General features: G+C 44.6%; 2 protein-coding genes across 7 annotated transcripts in view; both read left to right on the plus strand.

The window, feature by feature from the left end:
- Window positions 1-66: 66 nt before the first annotated feature.
- LOC137427027 (uncharacterized) lies at window positions 67-10,963 on the plus strand. Its single transcript, XM_068116140.2, has 4 exons — window positions 67-1,001; window positions 4,726-4,839; window positions 10,415-10,552; window positions 10,664-10,963. The coding sequence occupies exons 1-4, from the start codon at window positions 532-534 to the stop codon at window positions 10,875-10,877; spliced, it is 936 nt and encodes a 311-aa protein (XP_067972241.1). The 5' UTR covers window positions 67-531; the 3' UTR covers window positions 10,878-10,963.
- A 2,893-nt stretch (window positions 10,964-13,856) lies between these two features.
- TFB1M (transcription factor B1, mitochondrial) overlaps window positions 13,857-24,001 on the plus strand; it is a 35,287-nt gene continuing 25,142 nt past the window's right edge. For 2 of the 6 annotated variants that reach the window (XM_078778769.1, XM_078778767.1), the window contains exon 1: window positions 13,983-14,063. The gene's annotated coding sequence lies outside the window, so the exon portion shown is untranslated. Of the gene's footprint in view, window positions 14,064-14,107; window positions 14,365-24,001 lie in introns of those variants that run through there. The other 4 variants (XM_078778766.1, XM_078778768.1, XM_068116132.2 and 1 more) reach the window with 4 other exon arrangements.

The following is a 24,001-nucleotide window of genomic DNA, read 5'->3' on the forward strand; positions in this document are numbered from 1 at the left end:
GTATCTTCATTTAATGATAGAAATTGCAGAGGAAGAATGAGGTATTATAACGGCAATTGTCCAGTCAGGATGGTGTTCCTCCTTTTAACTTATGTTCGAAATAAAGAACTCAACGCAAGTTGCAAAATGTCTTGCAAGTTTTTGGTTTTCGTTTTTGCTAAAGTCTTAAAGGGTCGAATTTACGAAAGGATATTAGCGAACCCTAACCCTAACCCTAACCCTAACCCGAATTTACGAAAGGACATTAGCGAACCCTAACCCTAACCTAAACCGAAACCCGAACCCTAACAACCCTAACCCAAACCCTAACCCTAACCATAGCCCTAACTGGTTAAACGATGACCAACACGTCGTTGTGCGCGCACAGGTAATCGACCGTCTAGATCGCCATTTTATGAAAGGAGATAAACAGCCGATTAGTTGTGCGCGTCTAACTTATGATTCAATGCCTTTTAAACATATGGCGCCATCCAAGAGGTTACCTAACCCATTCACCTAAATGACTCCGCATCGGCCTACGACGAGGGCAACATGTCGGGAAAGAAAAGAGTGGACAATTTTTCATTGGAGCAACGAATGGGTTTCCTGGAAGCAATCAAGGTTCACCAAGGAACAATCCAAGACAGGAGAAGCGACACGAGCACAAATAGGAAAAAGCAGCTCGCATGGGAAGACATTTCAAAATGGATGGCGGCCCATTACCCAGAGCGACCAAAATCCTCTGCCAGGGACCTCCGAGAACTCTGGAGGAGGATGAAGACGAAGGCAAAGGCACTTGCTCGTGAGAAGAAACTGGACATGCAGAAAAGAGGAGGTGGGGAGGCCGCGATCTGTGAAGTGGGTGAAGAAATTGTTGCGATATTGACAATCATAGCTGGAGACTTGGATCAAGTGCATAATGACGTGGATGATGATGCTCCAGCAGCAGCTGCCAGTCTGAAACAAGCTCAGCACATTCGTCCGATTCCAACATGGACCAGCACGGCTCATTCGCACTTAAGGTATTTACCTTTGCCACCTGGAACGTGGGAGGAGGTTATGTTTTCACCTGTGTCTGTCTGTGAGTGAGTTGTGTGTCTGTCTCAAAAAGTTGTGAAAATGTTTTAAAACGTTAAAAATCTCAAGAAGTTGCGGATGGATTCGGACAAAACTTTGTGGACAGGTTCGGTTTATCACACGGACAAATTGATTCGAAATTCGAATCTGGATCCGATAATTTTAAAGTGATTCCTCACTGTTGAGGGGTAGGGCAAAAAAATGACACACAGCATGATATCTCAAAAAGTTGTGGACGCATTCGGACAAAACTTTGTAGACATGTCCGGTGTATCACAGGGACAAATTGATTAAATTTTGGTGAAAATCGAATCCGGATCCGAGAATTCTACAAGTTAGTCCTCACCTTTCAGTACAGTAGCGCAAAAAGCAACATATAGCATGATAATTTATCTCAAAAAGTTATGGACGGAATCGGACAAAACTTTGACAGGTTCCATTTATCACACGGACAAATTGATTCAATTTTGGTGAGAATGGAATCCGGATCCGAGAATTTTAAAAGTGATTCTTCACTATTGAGAGATAGGGGGGGGGGGGGGGGGGGGGGGAACGACATACGGCATGATATCTCAAAAAATTGTGGACGGATTCGGACAAAACTTTGTGAACAGGTTTGGTGTATCACACGGACAAATTGATTCAATTTTGGTGAAAATCGAATCTGGATTCGATATTTTTTTCAGTAATTCCTCACTATTGAGAAGTAGGTAAACAAAACACATACGGCATGATATCTCAAAAAGTTTTGGACGGATTCGGACAAAACTTGGTGGATAGGTTAGGTAGACGACAAGAACAAGGCCATTACATTTTGGTGAAGGTCCCGATATAGATCCGGCCTATTAGTGGGATACAAAGCATAAAATGTTCAGTTTGACGGAGGTACGTGATGGTGTTCTAGTTACTTCCGACACCAAAGCTGGATGGAGGTTATGTTTTCACCTCTGTCTGTCTGTCTGTCCGTTTGTTAACAAAATATCTCAAAAAGTTGTGGACGGATTCGGACGAAATTCGGCAGAGATGTAGCGTGTGTGACAAGGACGAAATGATTAGATTTTGGTGAAGATCCGGATTCGGATCTGGCTACTGGAATTTTAAAAGTGATTCTTCACCATTGGGAATGAATGAATGAATGATCGTTTTAAGGCCATTTTCCCCGCTAGAGCAGGGGTTAGCCTTGCGGGCCCTATGACAATTATGGTTCCCTGTTTGAGGCAATGTTTTTATGGCCGGATGCCCTTCCTGACACCAACCCTTGGTCATGCTCTTCGATGCGCAGGGATACGGTGTACCTATTCTAAGCCGGGGTACACACCAGGATCATTCATCCCAGCAAGCTGGTACTCAATTTGCCGACCTCGGAAGGATGGTCAGGCTGAGTCAACCCCCCTGGCGTTAATTCAGCGATCGACCGGGATTCGAACCCAGGATCCTAGGATCCCAAGTCGGCACCCTAACCGCTAAGCCAACACCATGCTTTGGGAGATAGGGCCAAAAACTATACATAGCAGGATATCTCAAAAAGTTATCGACGGATTTGGACGAAACTTCGTGGAGAGGTTGTGTGTGTGACGAGGACGATTCGATTCAATTTTGGTAAAGATCTGAATATGATTCGGAAATGAGGATTATTTAATTTTTAAATGATTCTTCACCATTGAGAGTTAGGGCCAAAAACGATAAATAGCAGGATATCTAAAAAAGTTATGGACGGATTTGGACGAAACTTGGTGGAGAGGTTGTGTGTGTTACAAGGGCGATTCGATTCAATTTTGGTAAAGATCTGAATATGATTCGGAAATGAGGATTATTTAATTTTTAAATGATTCTTCACCATTGAGAGTTAGGGCCAAAAACGATAAATAGCAGGATATCTAAAAAAGTTATGGACGGATTTGGACGAAACTTGGTGGAGAGGTTGTGTGTGTTACAAGGGCGATTCGATTCAATTTTGGTAAAGATCTGAATATGATTCGGAAATGAGAATTATTTAATTTTTTGAGTGATTCTTCACCATTGAGTGATATGGTCAACCGTTTGCTCTCTACTTTTTTTTTTTTTTTTTGGTATACAAGATCGAGGCTCGTGGAAGAGCTAACATCAATCACAAAAAAAGACAAACGGGCACACAAAACATACAATAAAGGGAGCGGGAGACAAGATGGGGGAGAGAGAGGGAAGCACACAAGTACAACATCAGAGAACAGGGACATCGGGAGATCTGTGGGAGGGAGAGGGCTTGGGGGGAGGAGGCATGGGAAGGTGGGGTGGGGGGGGGGGTTGGGAAAGGTATAAAACACATGGACTCTGCTGGAACTTCCAGGAAAGAATAAAGTTGGGATTTCCAAAAAATAAAAGTGGATCTGCGGTGAATTAACGGGGGTAGAAAAGATCAAGGTTTTGGTTGGGGGAAGATAAGAGATGGTGGTGAACAGCTGTTTTAAAGACCTGCAGGGAGGAGTGGGATTGAAGAGAGTGAGGGACTTTGCTCCAGAGGCGGTAACTGAGTGCCGTTCTAGTTTATGACATTCTTTAATTTACAATAAGCCGGCAGTCTGCAGCCTCCTCACTCTCTGCAGACCTGGATAAAATCACAGACTGGGCAAACAAGTGGAACATGTCTTTCAATCCTGACAAATCTCACACTCTTACGATGTCTCTCCGAAAAGACCGACTGGACAACCCTCCCATCTACTTTCTGAATAATCCTCTCCAAGAAGTTCTGTCGCTCAAGCTTTTGGGTCTCACTATCTGCCATGATCTTTCCTGGGAAAACCACATTTCCAAGCTGGCCTCCAAAGCCAGTCGCCGACTGGGCATCCTCCGTCATGCGAAGTCCTTCCTAGGCACACCTGAGCTCCTCACCACATACAAGGCTTTCATCTGCAGCTCAATGGAATACTGTTCTCCCCTCTGGGCTGGTGCTCCTGCCTCACACCTAGCTCGTCTTCACGTTGTTGAAACCAAAGCGTTCAGAATCATTGGAATCTCCCGCGATGACGCTATCTCCGAGGGCCTTTCACTCACTCACCGCAGGCAGGTTGGTGGTCTTTCCGTCTTCTAACGACTCCTCTCCGGCCTTGCACCCCCAGCTCTCTCTGGGCTCTGTCCCCCAAATATTCCTACAGGTCGTACACGATCTGCCTGCAACCCTCTGATGGTTAAACTGCCAAAATCAAGACTCTCTGCTCACCATCACTCTTTCATTCCTCTTTTCTCCCGCCTCTGGAACAAACTCCCTCACTCTCTTCAATCCCACTCCTACCTCCAGGTCTTTAAAACGGCTGTTCACCACCATCTCTTATCTTCCCCCATCCAAAACCTTGATCTTTTCTACCCCCGCTAATTTCACCCCAAATCCACTTTTTGAGGTGACTTTTGACTTCTTTCCTGGAAGTCCTTGGTGTCCTTGCGTTTTATACCTATCCTGCCTCCCCCCAGGCCCTCTGCCTCCAAAAACATCTCCCGATGTCCCTGCTCTCAAATGTTGTGTCTGTGTGCTTCCTCCCCTTCTCTCCCCATCTTGTCGACCGCTCTCCTTTTTATATACTTTGTTGGATCTGGGGAATTGCTTGTTTGTTTGATTTGTTTGTTTGATAAATGTTAGCTCTTTCACGAGCCTCGACTCTGTACACAAAAAAAAAAACCCTGTTTTTTGGATTACAGTGTCGTTAAGGAGGAAGACGGAGTTCTTCTGGAAGAGCTTGAAGAAGAAAAAGGTGACGATGATGGTAATTCAACGCAGAATGCTCATACAAATCAAAGGAGAAAGTTCAAACGGTAAGTAATGATTGGCTTTCTTGGTTTGGTCAACGTTTTTGGGTTATGGTTTGCTCACCGATTCGGGGTCAGATTTGGTGAGCTGTCAGGTGTAACCACATGAAGGTCAAATCGCCATATTATTTGAAGCAAGCATGTGTTACATATTTATGTGAATGTATGTGAATACCATTCAGGTCTTTGCTTATCCGTGTGTAGTATATTAAGTTGTTGTGTAGTTGTTGTGGTTGGAGGGTCAGGAGCCCTTCTGAGGGAGTGGCCGGAAACGGAAGTGACCGGAAACGGAAGGGAAAAAGACACGAGGAAAAGGACGGGGATTATTCTTCCTCGCCCCGCACCGACAAAAGGTGGGATCGACCTTGCGCTGCGTGGAAAAGCGGCGTTCCGATCCGAAGCCTGTCTGGCGAGAGGAATTACCGGGACGTGTACCTGCCCGGTGGAAACGGCAAGTTGACGTGGGGCCGTGCATCGACCCGCGTCTGGCCTCGTTCGCGGCACCGTCCAAACAGACGCGTGCGGGTCGCACGTTGGGGCCTACCGCGCCTTGCAAGCGGCGTGGGGTTTGGCTTGCTTTACCGTATCCGCTTCGCGTGGCCACGAGGGGCTGCAGCACGGTGCCTGGTACGATACCTGCCCGGTGGAAAAACGTCCACCCGGGGTTCGTTCAACCGCCCGAGTGCGGTGACGGCGACCATCATCTTGGTCAGGAGGGGCCCAGAGACATTGTGCGGGACCGAGACCAAAAGGGTGTCGTGAGTACTCACCGGGACACACGTATATAAGATGGCCATCTTACTCATAGGAAAGTGCTTGTGAATTGGGAATTGTTGATGGTTGTATATGGTTGATTGCTCGGGGAAAATCTCCGTGGTTGTGTCATTGCAATTGTATGGTCATTCCCATTGAAATATATCCTTGAACGTCAGTTGTCTCTTGGGTGAAATTCATATGGATTGCGTGGTGAAAGCGCATATATAATACAGCTTTCTGGCGAAGTTCCTCTCACGGTCCGGGGGTCACCGAGACCAGGTATTCACCGAGGGGACCACGTAACACATGTATTATAAACATTGGGGGGCGGGATATTTAAAATACAGTACAAAGCTGAGCAATAAAAGGGGGAGGAGGAGGAGGGAGGAGGAGGAGGAGGAGGAGGAGTTGGAGGAGTTATTCAAGGTGTTTGGTTTCTCTCATTTTAACAGTACAGATAACTGTGATAACGCCACGGAAGTTTAAGTTCATGGCTCCTTCATCTCTCGCACCCTGATACCTCAGTGGCATTTAAAAAAAACCACAACCGTGCGTGGCTCCCACCTGAAAAGGTAATTCATGGAATTCCTTGAATTTTCATGTTGTCCGTCCGTCCGTCCGTCCGTGATAGGGTTTCATTACCGCGATAACTTGAGAACTTCAGATGGTATCTTAGTCAAACTTGGTGCAGGTATGTATAATGAGGTATAGATGAACTGATTAGATTTTGGGGTCACAGGGCCAAAGGTCAGAGGTCATGTAAGGTAAAAATCCTGTTACTACGACGATAACTCTTCAACCAGTGGTGGGATTTTGACCAAAGTTGGTACAAGTATCTTCTATCTATAATTCCAGTAATGTCTGTGTGTTTGTTTGTCTGTGACCGCTGTTTCTCGACAACCACGGGTCCGATATACTTTAAACTTGCCAGGTATATTGCTGGGGACCCGAGGATGTGCCTTTTCAAGGTTTCATATTAATCGGACAAGTAGTTACCGAGCTATGTCCAAAAAACGATTCAACCAATCAGAGAGCAGCGAGCTATCACGTGTGCCGAACGTGCCGAACAGACTCTGCCTCGGACGGCACATTTGAGAGCGTATTCATTTATTTCACGTTGGCAAACTATGTTGCCGCTATGTTGGCGTTAAACTATGTTTTAAAACTAATTAAAACTAATTTGCGATTCTTTCGCTTTCCTGCGCGTTTGTGCACGCTATGGCGATTTCTTTACCAAACTCCGCAAGCCATTCGCTTTGGACCAAACCATTTCATGTAAATAGAGGGGGGGGATTGTCACCGTACTCGCAAGCCGTTCGCTTTGGACCAAACCATTTCATGTAAATAGAGGGGGGGGATTGTCACCGTACTCGCAAGCCGTTCGCTTTGGCTTTGCGAATGGACCAAACCATTTCATGTAAATAGAGGGGGGGGATATAATTTTAGATATATATATAGTACGGGCATGCCCTAGTATATTATGATGCAAAGATGAACTTATTTGATTTTGGGGTCGAGGTCAAAGGTCAAAGTCTAATAGGTCTATAACTTGAACGGCTGAAGGGATCTAATTCAAACTTGGTACAGGTATGTATAATGATGTAAAGATTAACTGATTAGATTTTGGGGTCAAGAGGTCAAAGGTCATATGTCAGACGTCAGGCAAAAATTCTGTTACCGAGCTACCTTGTGAACCGGTCATGGGATTTTCACCAAATTTGGTATAATTGTATATTATGATGCAAAGATAAACTGATTCGATTTTGGGGTCAAGAGGTGAAAGATTAAAGGTCATGCTACGTTACAATTACTTCGTTACCGTGATAACTTGAGAACGGCTGAAGGGATATTAGTCAAACTTGGTGCAGGAATGTATAATGAGTTAAAGATGAACTGATTAGATTTTGGGGTCAAGAGGTCAAAGGCCAAAGATCATGTTAAGTAAAAATTATGTTGCCACACCAACTCGTGGACCAATGATGGGATTTTGAGCAAATTTGGTAGAAGTATAAATGATGCAAAGATGAACTGATTGGGTTATGGCATCAACAGATCAAATGTTAAGAGGAGATGTCAGGTAAAAATGTGATACCTTGAGAACAGCTAAAGAGATTTAAATTAAACTTGGTACAAGTATTATAATGATGTAATAATGTGGGCAGAAGCATATCGGTTGACGTCATGACGTCGAAGAGTGGTGTTCTAGTTTGTCATGTTTTCGGTATTTCGGCACATTACAGACCAAACACAGATGGTACAATACATATGGCCTTATTATTAATGAACCGCCATATGTATGTCTGAACCATGGGCTGTGCCCTCAAAAGATCCCGGACGTCACCTTGAAGATTTTCAAACCTTCCATGTTGTTAAATTCGCGCCCCTCAAGACTTGAAGGTGAAGACAAGCCCGCATTTCAGCATTTGAAGGATTGCATTCGACTTCTTCATTTTCAGTGGGGTCATCATCAGAATACTGTTCCGATGCATTAATTAATATTGATTTTTGACATATTTCCTTCCAGGACCACTTCATCTTCCTCTTCGTCGTCTTCAAGCGTCACCGGAATTTCATTGTCAAGGGAAACCCAAGCTTGGAACTCGACTGCAGACATTCCAAGGGGAACATCAGCTGCTTCCAGCTCTTCCGCAGCTACGGCACGCTCTTCCACTTGAGGTTTAATCCTCCTTCCCAACAATTGACGATGGTCTCTGAAGAGACCTTGGACCAGGTTGCAGACAACATGTGCATGGCATCAAGAATCATGTGCATGTGGCATGTGCATGTCATCATCATGGCATGTGCATGTCATCATCATGGCATGTGCATGTGCATGGCATAGCAAGCATATTAATTTTCTTTGCAATCTTGTTTGCTGTCAGGTGATCACCATTGTCCTCAAGCATGTCTATTATTGCTCAACACATCTCATGCCTGAAGTAAGCTTTCATGGTCTAAATAATGCCCACATCACATGGCTGCATAATGGATGTGGTGTTCGGAGGAAGACGTCTGATGTCGATCTGAGAGAGTCCTCCAGGAACATCGGAATGTGTGCTGCAGTTGTTAACAAGGAGCATGATCTTCTTGTTCTCCATCTCTAGGCACCTGTTCCAGTTTTTCAATCAGTCAGTCCAGATTGAACCGGTCATCCAAGAGTTGTGTGAAGATTCGTACAACACATGGAAGATCTCTCTCTTTTTTAAACATGGCGGCTTCCACTTCCAGAAGTTTCTTCCTCGCTCCTTCCATGCTGAAGCACACACGCCCAGTGATGCAATATTTCACCGTTCATGCCTGAAGTAAGCTTTCTTGAAAAGGACCATTGATAGGAGCATTCCGTGATCCCATGTGCTCAAAGCATCACAGAAGATCTGCTTCAACATCTCCATCTTTGCGGCAACTGTTTCGTTTCCTGCTTCGTTTGCCAGTTTGCGTCTCTTCCCTCGGTTGCTTTTCCTGCTTGACCATACTCATCAGAAGGGTTTATGAAACTCCCAAACTTTCAGCAGCTTCACTTTGGCAACATGATACTAGACCTTGGAATCTATCAAGCAATTAAACTTTTTTCGTCACATCTACATCAGTTCATTTTCCGTTCAGAAGCCCCAACACAGCTGATTCTCAATTAAGGTAATTAATTATCTTCGCCACCCGGAAGGTGGAGGAGGTTATGTTTTCACCCCTGTCTGTCTGTGAACAGGATTTCTCAAGGAGGGCCAAAAACGATATATAGCACGATATCTCAAAAGGTTGTGGATGGATTCGGACAAAACGTGGTGGACAGGTTGGGTGTGGGACAAGGAAGAATTCATTCAATTTTGGTGAAGGTCTGAATCCCGATCTGAGTTTTTTTCAGTGATTCTTCACCATTGAGTGATAGGGCTAAAACCTCCATAAAACACAATATCTCAAGTTATGGATTGATTCGGCTATAACTTGGTGGACAAGGTTTGTGTATGACAAGGATGAATCATTTTGGTGAAGATCCGAATCCGGATAGAGTAAATCCCTGCACATTCTTTCTAATTCATTGAAACATTGATATATACTGTATTCAAAAAAGACCTAAACCATTTTTACCCTCGCCAGAGGAGAGGGTATTGCATTTGAGTCCGTTTGTCTGTTTGTCTGTTTGTCCGCACAGAATAAATATGATTTTCTCTGCAACCGTTGGTCCGATTGACAGGAAATTTTCACCATAGGTGCAACTCCACCTGTTGATTTTAAAAATAATTATGACGTCATAGGTCACGTGGTTCAGCCGCCATCTTGGAAAAATCGAAAAACTTTGCACCTCTATATCTCCGAAAGCGCTGAATAGAAAAAATTGGGACATGGCTCATTTTAAAGAACTCTCCATGGGGAATACAACAACAACAACAACAACATGCATTTTAAGGCCATTTTCCCTGCTAGAGCGGGGGTTAGCCTTGCGGTCCCCATGACAATCTTCTCCATTTTGCCCTATTTTCTGCATCTCTCCTTGTTAACCCCCTTGCCCGCATTTCTTCTTCCACCATCTTTAGCCAAGTCTTTCTCGGTCTTCCATGGGGAATAAAATATGTTAATGATGATGTCATAGGTGCCTCCATTATGACATCATAATTCGACAAGTATAAAACTTCATCCGATCAAGATGAAATTTCTTGAGCATAATCTAGGAATAAATTGGTTTATAAATTTTTTTTAAATGATGGCGTCATCGGTCACGTGGTTCGGCCGCCATATTTGTTTTAACACAAAAGCCTTAAAAAAACACTGAAAATACATCCTGGCGAGGGTTTGCAATCTCTGATTGCTCTTTTTCTTGTTTCTCTTGTAGTGCCGTTAAGGAGGAAGATGGAGTTCTGCTGGAAGAGCTTGAAGAAGAAGAAGAAGAAGAAGAAGAAGAAGACGATGATGATGCCGATTTAACGCAGAATGCTCATACAAACAAAACGGGCAAGTCCAAAGGCAAAGGGTAAGGAACGATTGGCTTTCTTGTTTAGAAAAAAATGAGCAAACTGCACTTCACTTTATATGAGATCTGCTCCATCTTGTGGACTCCTATGTGAATGTGCTTTTACTGCAGGAAAAGCAATAAATCGTCCACATCCCCAGCTCAGCATGCGAACCCGGTACTGCTAAAGACGACCGAAGCATTGTCTTTCCTGAAAGAAGAGCACGAAGCCAAGATGAAACTGATTGCTCTTCAGCAAGAGGCCGCAAAATGTAAACGAAGGGCTTATGAAGCCAAAATAGAGTATTACACGGAAAAAGGAAAACGGCTTTGCTTAGACCTGTGAAAACGATTCGAATTTTGGAAGAAATTTCAATATTAAGTAAAAAGTGTCATAATTTGTACTTACTGAATAAAGTGTTCCATAATGGACCTCTGTCGAAATTATGTTCCTGCACAAATCCGCTTCTACTCTGTTTGGTTCTGGCAGGGGATCGTTACCTTGTCTCGCCAAATGATGCAAACCGACTGCTCCAACTGAAAGAAAAGCAAAGACCAAATGAGATGTTCGCAGAAGTGTAAATGCAGAAAAGGTTCTCAAATTATAAACGGTTTCTTCACAATTGATCACGAATCTTCATGCTTCTTTCTTCTTCTTCTTCCTCTTCCTCTTCTTCTTCTTCTTCTTCTTCTTCTTCACAATACCGACTTATTTACTGGAAGTTCTAGCAGTGTTCATGTGTTTTTTTTTTACCTCGCCCCCCTCCCCACGCCTCCTCTCCCCAAGCCCTCTCCCTTCCACAGATCTCCCGATGTCCCTGCTCTCCATCTTGTTCTCCCGCTCCCTTATCATATGTTTTATGTTTTATGTGTCAGTTTGTCTTTTTTGTGATCAATGTTAGCTCTTACACGAGCCTCGACCTTGTATACAAAAAAAGAATAATAATATTGAAATTTACTACCTGTACACCTGAAATGAGCTCCTTTGGCTACACAAGGAAGTCTCTTCCGGATTCCAAAGGCTCTTTCGATCACTCCCCTGGTGCTCCTTTTCGCCTGGTTGTGGCGTCTCTCAGTTGCTGTCCTAGGGATTCACGGTGGGTATACGTGTACGCCAGATCCCCCAGCAAAATGCCTTGGTATTCTCCTTGGAATTTCTCAATAGCTGCGACTTTTCAAAGATTCTAGTCATGCGCTGACCCACACCATCTGGCAACTACATTAATGAACAGAAGTAGATGATCGCACACAAATTGGCAGTTTAGGCTACAGTAGCCTTTTCTGTTCATATGGACGACCATGATTTACAATGGCCACTCCAGCTATAGCTCTGATATCCCCAGGAAATTGTGATATGTCACCTGTGCATTCCTTCTGTTGCAGCTCTCCTTTCTTCTGGAGTATCCGGAAAATTTATAAAGTGTATTTTCTTCGCTCAAATGGCTGCGGTGACACGATACACAAGGAATTTGGATGCTGGAGCGGGGCATTCGGCCCATCATGCCTGTGCCATATCAACAACAGACCAATTTATATATAAAAAATGAAAAGTGCCAAATGTATTTTTGGAGGTTTTTTTTATTTCCGGGAGGGGTGAGTTGGCGAAGGCGGATCTTAGGTGAGAAACATAACATACAATACACACCATTCCTTGATGAGACCCCCACAGACAGCACTCCGCACAGATGCACACAATCACCCATCCGCACTCAAGACTCAAGCTACCTAAAAGTCCTACCAAATCCGTATCCCTTTCTATCTCCAATGCTTCTAGGTATCTATCTTCGAGGTATCGCCAGAGGAGAGGGTATTGCATTTGAGTCCGTTTGTTTGTCTGCTTGTCCGCACAAAATAAATATGATTTTCTCTGCAACCGTTGGTCCAATTGACAGGAAAATTTCACCATAGGTGCAACTCCACCTGTATAATTTTTTATGATAATTATGACGTCATCGGCCACTTGGTTCGGCCGCCATCTTGGAAAAACCGAAAAAATTTGCACCTCTATATCTCTGAAAGCACTGAATAGAAAAAATTGAGACATGGCTCATTGTAAAGAACTCTTCATGTGGAATAACATCTGTGAATGATGATGTCATAGGTGCCTCCATTATGACGTCATAATTCGACAAGTACAAAACGTCATCGATCAAGATGAAATTTGTTGAGCGCCATGTCGGCATAAACTGGTGGAGAAAAAAAAATTAATTTTCAATTAATTTCGTCAATTTCCATCCGATAACCTGACAAATAAAGAACAATTGCATATAACATCACAGAATTGGAAAATCAACTATTTTTGGGGTCAAAAGGTCAATTCAAGGTAAAACTTCTAAAATCATCAATTTTCATCTAAAAAATCGTCAATTTCCATCCGATAACGTGAAAAATAAAGAGCAATTGTATAGTACATCATGGGATTGTAAAACCAACTATTTTTGGGGTCAAAGGTCAACTCAAGGTCAAACTTCTAAAATCATAATTTTTTGTCTGGAAATTATCCATTTTCCTCCTAGTAACTTGAAAACTAAACAGCAATTGCATAGTACATCACTGAATTGGGAAAGCAACTATTCTGAGGTCAAAGGTCAACTCAAGGTCAAACTTCTGAAGAAATCAATTTTCAACTGAAAATCCATTTCCATCCGATTGAACCGAGCTTTGATTATGATCGTCAATTTAAATCTTAATGAAATGGACAATTTGATGTATCCATGGCAGCGTTTTTCTTGGGGAGAGGTGGAGGTGGATTTTGCAGGTACTCTGCACGACTCTTCCTTGTTGGTCTGGGTGATTGTCTGTCTGTTTGTGAACAAGATATCTCAAAGTTGTGGATAGATTTGGAGAAAATTTGGTGGAGAGGTTGAGTATGCGACCAGGACGAAATGATTCGATTTTGGTGAAGATCTGAATCCAGATCAGAGAGTTCTTTAATTTCTTAAGTGATTCTTCACCATTGAGTGATGGGCCAAACGATACATAGCACGATGTCTCAAAAAGTTATGGACGGATTCTGACGAAACTTGGTGTATGAGTTGGTTAGGCGCCAAGAACAAGCTGCTGAGATTTTGTTTCAGGTCAAAATCCAGATCCGACCCATCAGTGGTCTACTAAACGACCTGCGTTGGTGTGTCCTCTACCGAGTGTCGTTCCAGTTCAATCTGTTTTGCTTGTGGAACTATAATTGAAAAAGCAACGTGGGCCTGTCCTTCAAAATGACATGCTTACTTATTTATATATTTTATATATTTTGATATCGCGATATCAGCCACCATATTCCCACGAGATTTGGAGAGCTTCCGGGTTATCATCATGCTTAGTTTGTTGTCAATTAAAATTTTATTTCCCTGCTCGTCTGGCATTTGTAATCGAAGTTGAAGGTTAAATCAATCTGTATATGACGTTAAATGTGTATTTAGACAAATTAAATTCCATGGACGCCTCCCGAGCTGCCGTCTGCCAGGTAATGGTGTGCGGCGGGGTTTTTATTTTAATTATTATTCATCCCTCACCCATTTTCCTCTCTTTATGGGTAAGTCGACATTATTCGGAAGGGATAATGTTATAAAATAACGTAAGCATGGTTCATTGTAAGATCGGCCCACCGTCGTTGGCATTTGCTATTTGACCTCACGTGGTCTTGTGTGTCAGCGAAAGTCGGTAATTTTGCGGAATATAAAGCTTAAAGGGTAAAGTGTGATCTTTCGAATAATAACAAAATAGTCTGTTGGGCAGCATGCTCATCAAGCATGACCTGAAGGTTCAAAAGGCGCCAGATATGAAGCAGGCATGGTCGTCCAAATGACCGCTCATCAGAACCGGGAAGGAGCTCGGTAATACTAATACCAATACTAATAGTAATAGTAATAGTTACAGGGAAACGAGGAGAAAGAGTGTGGAAGGATGGGAAGAGGCAGAAGGAATGTTGGGAAGAATAGATGTGTGTGAATGGAATGGAAAATCGTGGATGACCTCATTGGGGGCAAAATAAGTAAATAAAAACCCCGTTCTTTTGCGTACGTACTAAATGGATTGCTCGAATCTGTTAAAGGTCATTTGGGCTATCCTGCCTGTGTCATATTCGTATCCCATCACCACGTATGCAGAAATCTGCTAACTGTTGCCAACACCAAACCAGAGAGAGCGAATATTGACAGGGGAGAGGTACACCATGGACAGGGTGGTGGTACACAATGGGCGGGGTAGTGGTACACAATGGGCAGAGTAGTGGTACACGGGCAGGGTAGTGGTACACAATGGGCAGGGTAGTGGTAAACAATGGGCAGGGTGGTGCTACACAATGGGCAGGGTAGTGGTACACAATGGGCAGGGTAGTGATACACAATGGGCAGGGTAGTGGTACACAATGGGCAGGGTAGTGGTACACAATGGGCAGGGTAGTGGTACACAATGGGCAGGGTAGTGGTACACAATGGGCAGGGTAGTGGTACACTATGGACAGGGTGGTGGTACACTATGGACAGGGTAGTGGTACATAATGGGCAGGGTAGTGGTACACAATGGACAGGGTAGTGGTACACAATGGGCAGGGTAGTGATACACAATGGACAGGGTAGTGGTACACAATGGACAGGGTAGTGGTACACAATGGGCAGGGTAGTGGTGCACAATGGGCAGGGTAGTGGTACACAATGGGCAGGGTAGTGGTACACAATGGACAGGGTAGTGGTACACAATGGGCAGGGTAGTGGTACACAATGGACAGGGTAGTGGACTTGTGGTACACAATGGACAGGGTAGTGGTACACAATGGACAGGGTAGTGATACACAATGGACAGGGTAGTGATACACAATGGACAGGGTAGTGGTACACAATGGACAGGGTAGTGGTACACAATGGGCAGGGTAGTGGTACACAATGGGCAGAGTAGTGGTACACAATGGGCAGGGTAGTGGTACACAATGGACAGGGTAGTGGTACACAATGGGCAGGGTAGTGGTACACAATGGACAGGGTAGTGGACTTGTGGTACACAATGGACAGGGTAGTGGTACACAATGGACAGGGTAGTGATACACAATGGACAGGGTAGTGATACACAATGGACAGGGTAGTGGTACACAATGGACAGGGTAGTGGTACACAATGGGCAGGGTAGTGGTACACAATGGGCAGAGTAGTGGTACGGGTTCCGGTTGCGAGAGGACGCTGGCGTTGCATATTCGCCGCTTCTCCGACTGGATGGATGTACAGGGTCTGCTTCTACCTTTCTGACCTGACATCTCACACCTGTCCTGCCTTTTCACACCCGCACGTGCCGCGTGTTCTCCGGCTGGATAACGGAATCTGCTTTTGATGGTACGGAATACGGAATTCGAAAGGCCCGCTCCCGTTGATTGTGGCCGTGGCCTTGTTTGCCGGTGGCCTTGTGGCCTTGTTTGCCGCTGTGGTCTTGATTAGCGGCTGCAGTCGTTTGCCGCTGTGGTCTTGATTAGCGGCTGCAGTCGTTTGCCGCTGCGTTTGCCGCTTTGCCTCCTCGACCTTGGCCTCGTACTCGTCCCTTCGCTCCTGCCTGGCATGGCTCTGAAGTACTCCGCCGCAAGGCTTCTTCTGCTCAATACCCGCTCCACCCCATCATGCATCTCTGCCATCAAATCAAATGGACTCCTCCGACGACCCAGGTACATTCACCGTGGCTCCGGTCGCAAGTTTGTTTATTTGCAATCAGGTCACTCCATCCCCGTCCTCTGGTCGGCTCAGCGCACTCTCACTCTTCGTCCCAGCGCACCTGGTCACAGCAACCCACACGATCGCACCTCTTGCCTACGAACCCTGGCTAAATCACCTGAATTCATCCCTGCTGTTCAAAACAACATCAAGCTCACCCTGTTCAACACCCGGTCCCTCAACAATAAATGCCTCATCCTGAACGAATACATCCTGGATAACAAACTGGACTTTCTCTGTCTCACCGAAACCTGGCAACAACCTCTGGACTACTACACACTCAACCTCACCACACCCAATGGATATTCCTACGTCAATAAACCACGCTCGGAGGGCCGAGGTGGTGGAATTGCCGTTATCCACCGTCAAGACATCAAGACCAACCTCATCTCCATCTCATCTGCTCCATCATTTGAACACCTGGCTTTAAAACTCTCTGGTCACACGCAGTCAGTCATGGCTGTTGTCTACCGCCCTCCCAAACCACACCCATCATTCCTGTCTGACTTCTCCTACTTTCTGACCCAGCTATGTTCCCTCTCCCCCTCAATCCTCCTCCTTGGTGATTTCAATATCCACATGGACTCCACTGACTCCACAATAACCACTGACTTCACTGATTTACTCACCTGCTTTAACCTCACTCAACATGTCGACTTTCCTACCCATATCCGTGGTCACATTTTGGACCTTGTCTGCTCCACTGGATTAAATTTGCACCATCTCTATGGCTCCGACCTCACCCTCTCTGACCACTTAGCCATCACTCTGACCATCAACATCCCCGCCCCAACACCAAGGCATTATCGCACAATCAACTTCCGTAAGCTAAACGCTCTTTCACCTACCTCATTCTCATCCACCCTCTCTGAAAAAATGTCCACTTCTCCCTTCATTGACCTCCACACCCCTTCCGACCTCACTGACTACTACAACCACACTCTCTCCTCCTGCCTTGACCAGCTTGCGCCTGTAAAAACCAAAACAGTTTCTTTCACCCATTCTGCTCCCTGGTTTACCCCTGAACTCCACCTGATGAAAACTCGTGCTCGCCAACTTGAAAGACTCCGCAATAAAACGGGTCTCACAGTTCACTCCCAAGCCTACAAGGACCACATACAACACTACAAAGATGCCCTCTCCCGCGCCCGCTCTGCCTACTACTCTCAAATTATCCACTCTGGCTCCGGAAACCCAAAAGCACTCTTCTCGACAATAAACAAACTCCTCCGCCCCCTGAACACCACCACCCAGTCATTCACAGTAGACAACTGCATCTCCTTCCTCTCTTTCTTCCAACGCAAAATTGACAACATCTACAACAGCTTGACCACCGCCGCACCCGCTCCCCCTCCAACCACCTGCCCCCCCTTGTCCTGCCATCCCCTGTCTCGGTTCTCCCCAATCTCTCCTACTGACCTCTCTGAACTCCTCATAGGAATGAAAACTGCCACCTGCACTCTTGACCCCATCCCCTCCAGCTTTGTCAAAGCCTCCCTCCCTGCTCTCTCTCCACTTATCATTGCAACAATAAACTCCTCCCTGTCTACAGGCATCGTCCCACCTTCCCTCAAAATTGCTGCTGTTACCCCCATTCTAAAAAAACCTGGTCTAAACCCTGACACCCTAAACAACTTCAGACCCATCTCCAACCTACCCTTTCTGTCAAAAGTTTTGGAACGCGCTGTAGCCACTCAACTCAAACATCATCTCTCTGCCAATAACTTGTATGAAACATTCCAATCCGGATTCCGCTCCAACCACAGTACTGAAACTGCTCTCCTCAAAATCACCAACGACCTTCTCCTCTCCTCTGACGCTGGCAACCTCAACATTCTCGTCCTCCTCGACCTCAGCGCTGCCTTTGACACCATCGATCACACTATCCTCCTCACCCGACTTGAATCCACCTTTAACGTCACCGGCACTGCCCTCTCTTGGATTAAATCATACCTCTCTGACAGATGCCAGTTCATCTCCATCAATAACTGCAAATCCCCCACTGCTCCCCTCCCCCAAGGTGTCCCCCAAGGTTCAGTTCTTGGCCCCCTCCTCTTCATCCTTTACCTGTCCCCGCTCGGTCACTTAATCCGCCGTCATGGTCTCCAATTCCACTGCTTCGCCGATGACATCCAGCTTTTCATCTCCACCAAGTCCGTCTCCACCGACACCCACTCTATCCTGACAAACTGCATCACTGAAATAAAATCCTGGCTTCAAATCAACTTCCTCAAGCTTAACTGTGATAAATCTGAAATAATCATCATTGGCCCAAAAACGCTCACAAAATCCACCCATAACTTTGCCCTCAACATCGACGGTATCCCAGTATCCACCTCCCCTCACATCCGGAATCTTGGCGTCATCTTTGACCAAACCCTTTCCTTCGACAAATACACTAAACAGATCACAAAGTCAGCCTTCTTTCACCTGAAAAACATTGCCCGTCTCCGCTCATCCCTCTCCTCCACGGCTGCAGAAACCCTCATCCACGCCTTCATCACCTCCCGTCTGGACTACTGCAATAGCCTCCTCTATGGTTCACCCTCAAAAATCACCAATAAACTCCAATACATTCAGAACTCCGCTGCCCGTCTACTCACTCATTCCCGGACCCGTGACCACATCACCCCCGTCCTTTACAAGCTTCACTGGCTCCCCATCCCCCAGAGAATCCAGTACAAAATCCTCCTCTTGACATACAAAGCCCTCCATAACCTGGCCCCATCCTACCTGGCTGACCTCCTCTCCAGACACACTCCCACCCGCAACCTCCGCTCTGCTGGTACCAACCTCCTGACCCCCTCCATCCGGACCAAATTCAGATCCTGGGGGGACAGGGCCTTCTCCATCGCTGCTCCCACCCTCTGGAACTCACTACCTCACACCATCAGAGACTCCTCCTCACTCACCACATTCAAAACATCACTAAAGACCCACCTGTTCAACGCTGCATTCAACATTCAACCCACAGCATTTAACCCCTGACTATCTCTTCTCCTTCTCCCTCCTTTTGCTTTAAATATTTCCCTATTGATTCTTGTCTTGTCTTTTTGATTCTTGTCTTATATATATGCCGTATATCGCTGCTGTTTGTTTTCTTGATTCTTGTCTTTTTGCAATTGTTGTTTTCATGTATTGTTATGCATTATGTTTTCCACTCTGTCAAAGCGCCTTTGGGCTTCTGGAAAAGCGCTATACAAAATAAATGAATTATTATTATTATTATTACACAATGGGCAGAGTAGTGTTACTCTTTTGACAGGGTAGTGAGGAATTGCATTTGGAATGGTGGTTATCTCAGGGGCAAGGATTACATTTGAAATGGTGGTTAGTTTGCGGTGAGGAATTACATTTGAAATGGTGGTTATCTCAGGGTGAGGGATTACATTTGGAATGGTGATTATCTCAGGGTGAGGGATTACATTTGAAATGGTGGTTAGTTTGTAGTGAGGGATTACATTTGGAATGGTGATTAGTTTGCGGTGAGGAATTACATTTTGAATGGCGGTTAGTTTGCGGTGAAGGATTACATTTGGAATGGGGGTTAGTTTGCGGTGAAGGATTACATTTGGAATGGTGGTTAGTTTGTGGTGAGGGATTACATTCGGAATGGTGGTTAGTTTGTGGTGAGGGATTACATTTGGAATGGTGGTTAGTTTGCGGTGAGGGATTACATTTGGAATGGTGGTTAGTTTGCGGTGAGGGATTACATTTGGAATGGTGGTTAGTTTGCGGCGAGGGATTACATTTGGAATGGTGGTTAGTTTGTGGTGAGGGATTACAATTGGAATGGTGGTTAGTTTGTGGTGAGGGATTACATTCGAAATGGTGGTTAGTTTGCGGTGAGGGATTACATTTGGAATTGTGGTTAGTTCGTTAGCTTAGTTAGTTAGTTTGCGGTGAGGGATTACATTTGGAATTGTGGTTAGTTGGTGGTGAGGGATTTCATTTGGAATGGTGGTTAGTTTGCGGTGAGGGATTACATTTGGAATTGTGGTTAGTTGGCGGTGAGGGATTACATTTGGAATGGTGGTTAATTTGCAGTGGGGAATTACATTTGGAATGGTGGTTAGTTTGCAGTGAGGAATTACATTTGGAATGGTGGGTAGGTTGCGGTGAGGGATTACATTTGGAATTGTGGTTAGTTTGTGGTGAGGGATTACATTTGGAATGGTGGTTAGTTTGTGGTGAGGGATTACATTTTGAATGGTGGTTAGTTTGCGGTGAGGGATTACATTTGAAATGGGGGTTAGTTTGCGGTGAGGGATTACATTTCGAATGGTGGTTCGTTTGCGTTGAGGGATTACATTTGGAATGGTGGTTAGTTTGCGGTGAGGGATTACATTTGGAATTGTGGTTAGTTTGCGGTGAGGAATTACATTTGGAATTGTGGTTAGTTTGTGGTGAGGGATTACATTTGGAATGGTGGTTCATGTGTGGTGAGGAATTACATTTGGAATGGTGGTTAGTTTGTGGTGAGGGATTACATTTGGAGTGGTGGTTCGTTTGCGGTGAGGGATTGCCTTTGGAATGGTGGATAGTTTGCGGTGAGGGATTACATTTGGAATTGTGGTTAGTTTGTGGTGAGGGATTACATTTGGAATGGTGGTTAATTTGTGGTGAGGGATTACATTTGGAATTGTGGTTAGTTTGTGGTGAGGGATTACATTTGGAATGGTGGTTAGTTTGCAGTGAGGGATTACATTTGGAATGGTGGTTAGTTTGTGGAGAGGAATTGCATTTGGAATGGTGGTTAGTTTGCGGTGAGGGATTACATTTGGAATGGTGGTTAGTTTGTGGTGAGGGATTTCATTTGGAATGGTGGTTAGTTTGTGGAGAGGAATTACATTTGGAATGGTGGTTAGTTTGTGGTGAGGGATTACATTTGGAATTGTGGTTAGTTTACAGTGAGGAATTACATTTGGAATGGTGGTTAGTTTGTGGTGAGGGATTACATTTGGAATTGTGATTAGTTTGCAGTGAGGGATTTCATTTGGAATGGTGGTTAATTTGTGGTGAGGGATTTCATTTGGAATGGTGGTTAGTTTGTGGAGAGGGATGGTGGTGGTTTGTTACAGACGCGGTTACGTTACAGACGTTACAGACGTTACAGAATGTTACAGACGCGGTTGTGGATGTTGGTTTACCGAGCGGTTTGGTATGACCGCGTCTGCACAGTTTACCCGATTATACTCGAACGTTGGCCGAGTCGCGCTACGCTAAATCAATTGAGGAAAGGACACACGGCTGGGTTTAAATGACACGACACCAGGGGTACAGTTCTCAAGACCTCCGGAGGAGGTTATAATATTTCGGAACGTTAGATTACAAGGACGAGAGAGACAGCATAGGAAGGTAGGCACTTAAATACGGTCTTATAGTAACCCTGACAGACGACAGATAAACGGGACAAGACTGACTCACACCGGGATTGATGGCAAGGAAGGGCAGGTAGTCGAGGCTCAAGGTGCACTCAAGGTGTGTACCACTACATTTGGAATGGTGGTTAGTTTGTGGTGAGGGATTACATTTGGAATTGTGGTTAGTTTACGGTGAGGAATTACATTTGGAATGGTGGTTAGTTTGTGGTGAGGGATTACATTTGGAATTGTGGTTAGTTTACAGTGAGGAATTACATTTGGAATGGTGGTTAGTTTGTGGTGAGGGATTACATTTGGAATTGTGGTTAGTTTGTGGTGAGGGATTACATTTGGAATGGTGGTTAGTTTGTGGTGAGGGATTACATTTGGAATTGTGGTTAGTTTACGGTGAGGAATTACATTTGGAATGGTGGTTAGTTTGTGGTGAGGGATTACATTTGGAATTGTGGTTAGTTTACAGTGAGGAATTACATTTGGAATGGTGGTTAGTTTGTGGTGAGGGATTACATTTGGAATTGTGGTTAGTTTGTGGTGAGGGATTACATTTGGAATTGTGGTTAGTTTGTGGTGAGGGATTACATTTGGAATTGTGGTTAGTTTGTGGTGAGGGATTACATTTGGAATGGTGGTTAGTTTGTAGTGAGGGATTACATTTGGAATTGTGGTTAGTTTGTGGTGAGGGATTACATTTGGAATTGTGGTTGGTTTGTGGTGAGGGATTACATTTGGAATGGTGGTTAGTTTGCAGTGAGGGATTACATTTGGAATGGTGGTTAGTTTGTGGAGAGGAATTGCATTTGGAATGGTGGTTAGTTTGCGGTGAGGGATTACATTTGGAATGGTGGTTAGTTTGTGGTGAGGGATTTCATTTGGAATGGTGGTTAGTTTGTGGTGAGGGATTACATTTGGAATTGTGGTTGGTTTGTGGTGAGGGATTACATTTGGAATGGTGGTTAGTTTGCAGTGAGGGATTACATTTGGAATGGTGGTTAGTTTGTGTTGAGGGATTACATTTGGAATGGTGGTTAGTTTGTGGTGAGGGATTACATTTGGAATTGTGGTTAGTTTGTGGTGAGGGATTACATTTGGAATGGTGGTTAGTTTGCGGTGACGGATTACATTTGGAATGGTGGTTAGTTTGTGGTGAGGGATTTCATTTGGAATGGTGGTTAGTTTGTGGAGAGGAACTACATTTGGAATGGTGGTTAGTTTGTGGTGAGGGATTTCATTTGGAATGGTGGTTAGTTTGCAGTGAGGAATTACATTTGGAATGGTGGTTGGTTTGTGGTGAGGGATTACATTTGGAATGGTGGTTAGTTTGTGGTGAGGGATTACATTTGGAATTGTGGTTAGTTTGTGGTGAGGGATTACATTTGGAATGGTGGTTCGTGTGTGGTGAGGGATTACATTTGGAATTGTGGTTAGTTTGTGGTGAGGGATTACATTTGGAATGGTGGTTAGTTTGTGGTGACGGATTACATTTGGAATGGTGGTTAGTTTGTGGTGAGGGATTTCATTTGGAATGGTGGTTGGTTTGTGGAGAGGAATTACATTTGGAATGGTGGTTAGTTTGTGGTGACGGATTACATTTGGAATGGTGGTTAGTTTGTGGTGACGGATTACATTTGGAATGGTGGTTAGTTTGCAGTGAGGAATTACATTTGGAATGGTGGTTGGTTTGTGGTGAGGGATTACATTTGGAATTGTGGTTCATTTGTGGTGAGGGATTACATTTGGAATTGTGGTTAGTTTGTGGTGAGGGATTACATTTGGAATGGTGGTTCGTGTGTGGTGAGGAATTACATTTGGAATGGTGGTTAGTTTGTGGTGAGGGATTACATTTGGAGTGGTGGTTCGTTTGTGGTGAGGGATTGCATTTGGAATGGTGGATAGTTTGCGGTGAGGGATTACATTTGGAATTGTGGTTAGTTTGTGGTGAGCGATTACATTTGGAATGGTGGTTAGTTTGTGGTGAGGGATTACATTTGGAATTGTGGTTAGTTTGTGGAGAGGAATTACATTTGGAATTGTGGTTAGTTTGCGGTGACGGATTACATTTGGAATTGTGGTTGGTTTGTGGTGAGGGATTACATTTGGAATGGTGGTTAGTTTGCAGTGAGGGATTACATTTGGAATGGTGGTTAGTTTGTGGAGAGGAATTACATTTGGAATGGTGGTTAGTTTGCGGTGACGGATTACATTTGGAATGGTGGTTAGTTTGTGGTGAGGGATTACATTTGGAATGGTGGTTAGTTTGTGGTGAGGGATTACATTTGGAATGGTGGTTAGTTTGTGGTGAGGGATTACATTTGGAATGGTGGTTAGTTTGTGGTGAGGGATTACATTTGGAATTGTGGTTAGTTTGCAGTGAGGAATTACATTTGGAATGGTGGTTA

Source organism: Myxine glutinosa, chromosome 5 (genome assembly GCF_964187855.1).
Source record: "Myxine glutinosa chromosome 5, kmMyxGlut1.1, whole genome shotgun sequence".
NCBI classification, from domain to species: Eukaryota; Metazoa; Chordata; class Myxini; order Myxiniformes; family Myxinidae; genus Myxine; species Myxine glutinosa.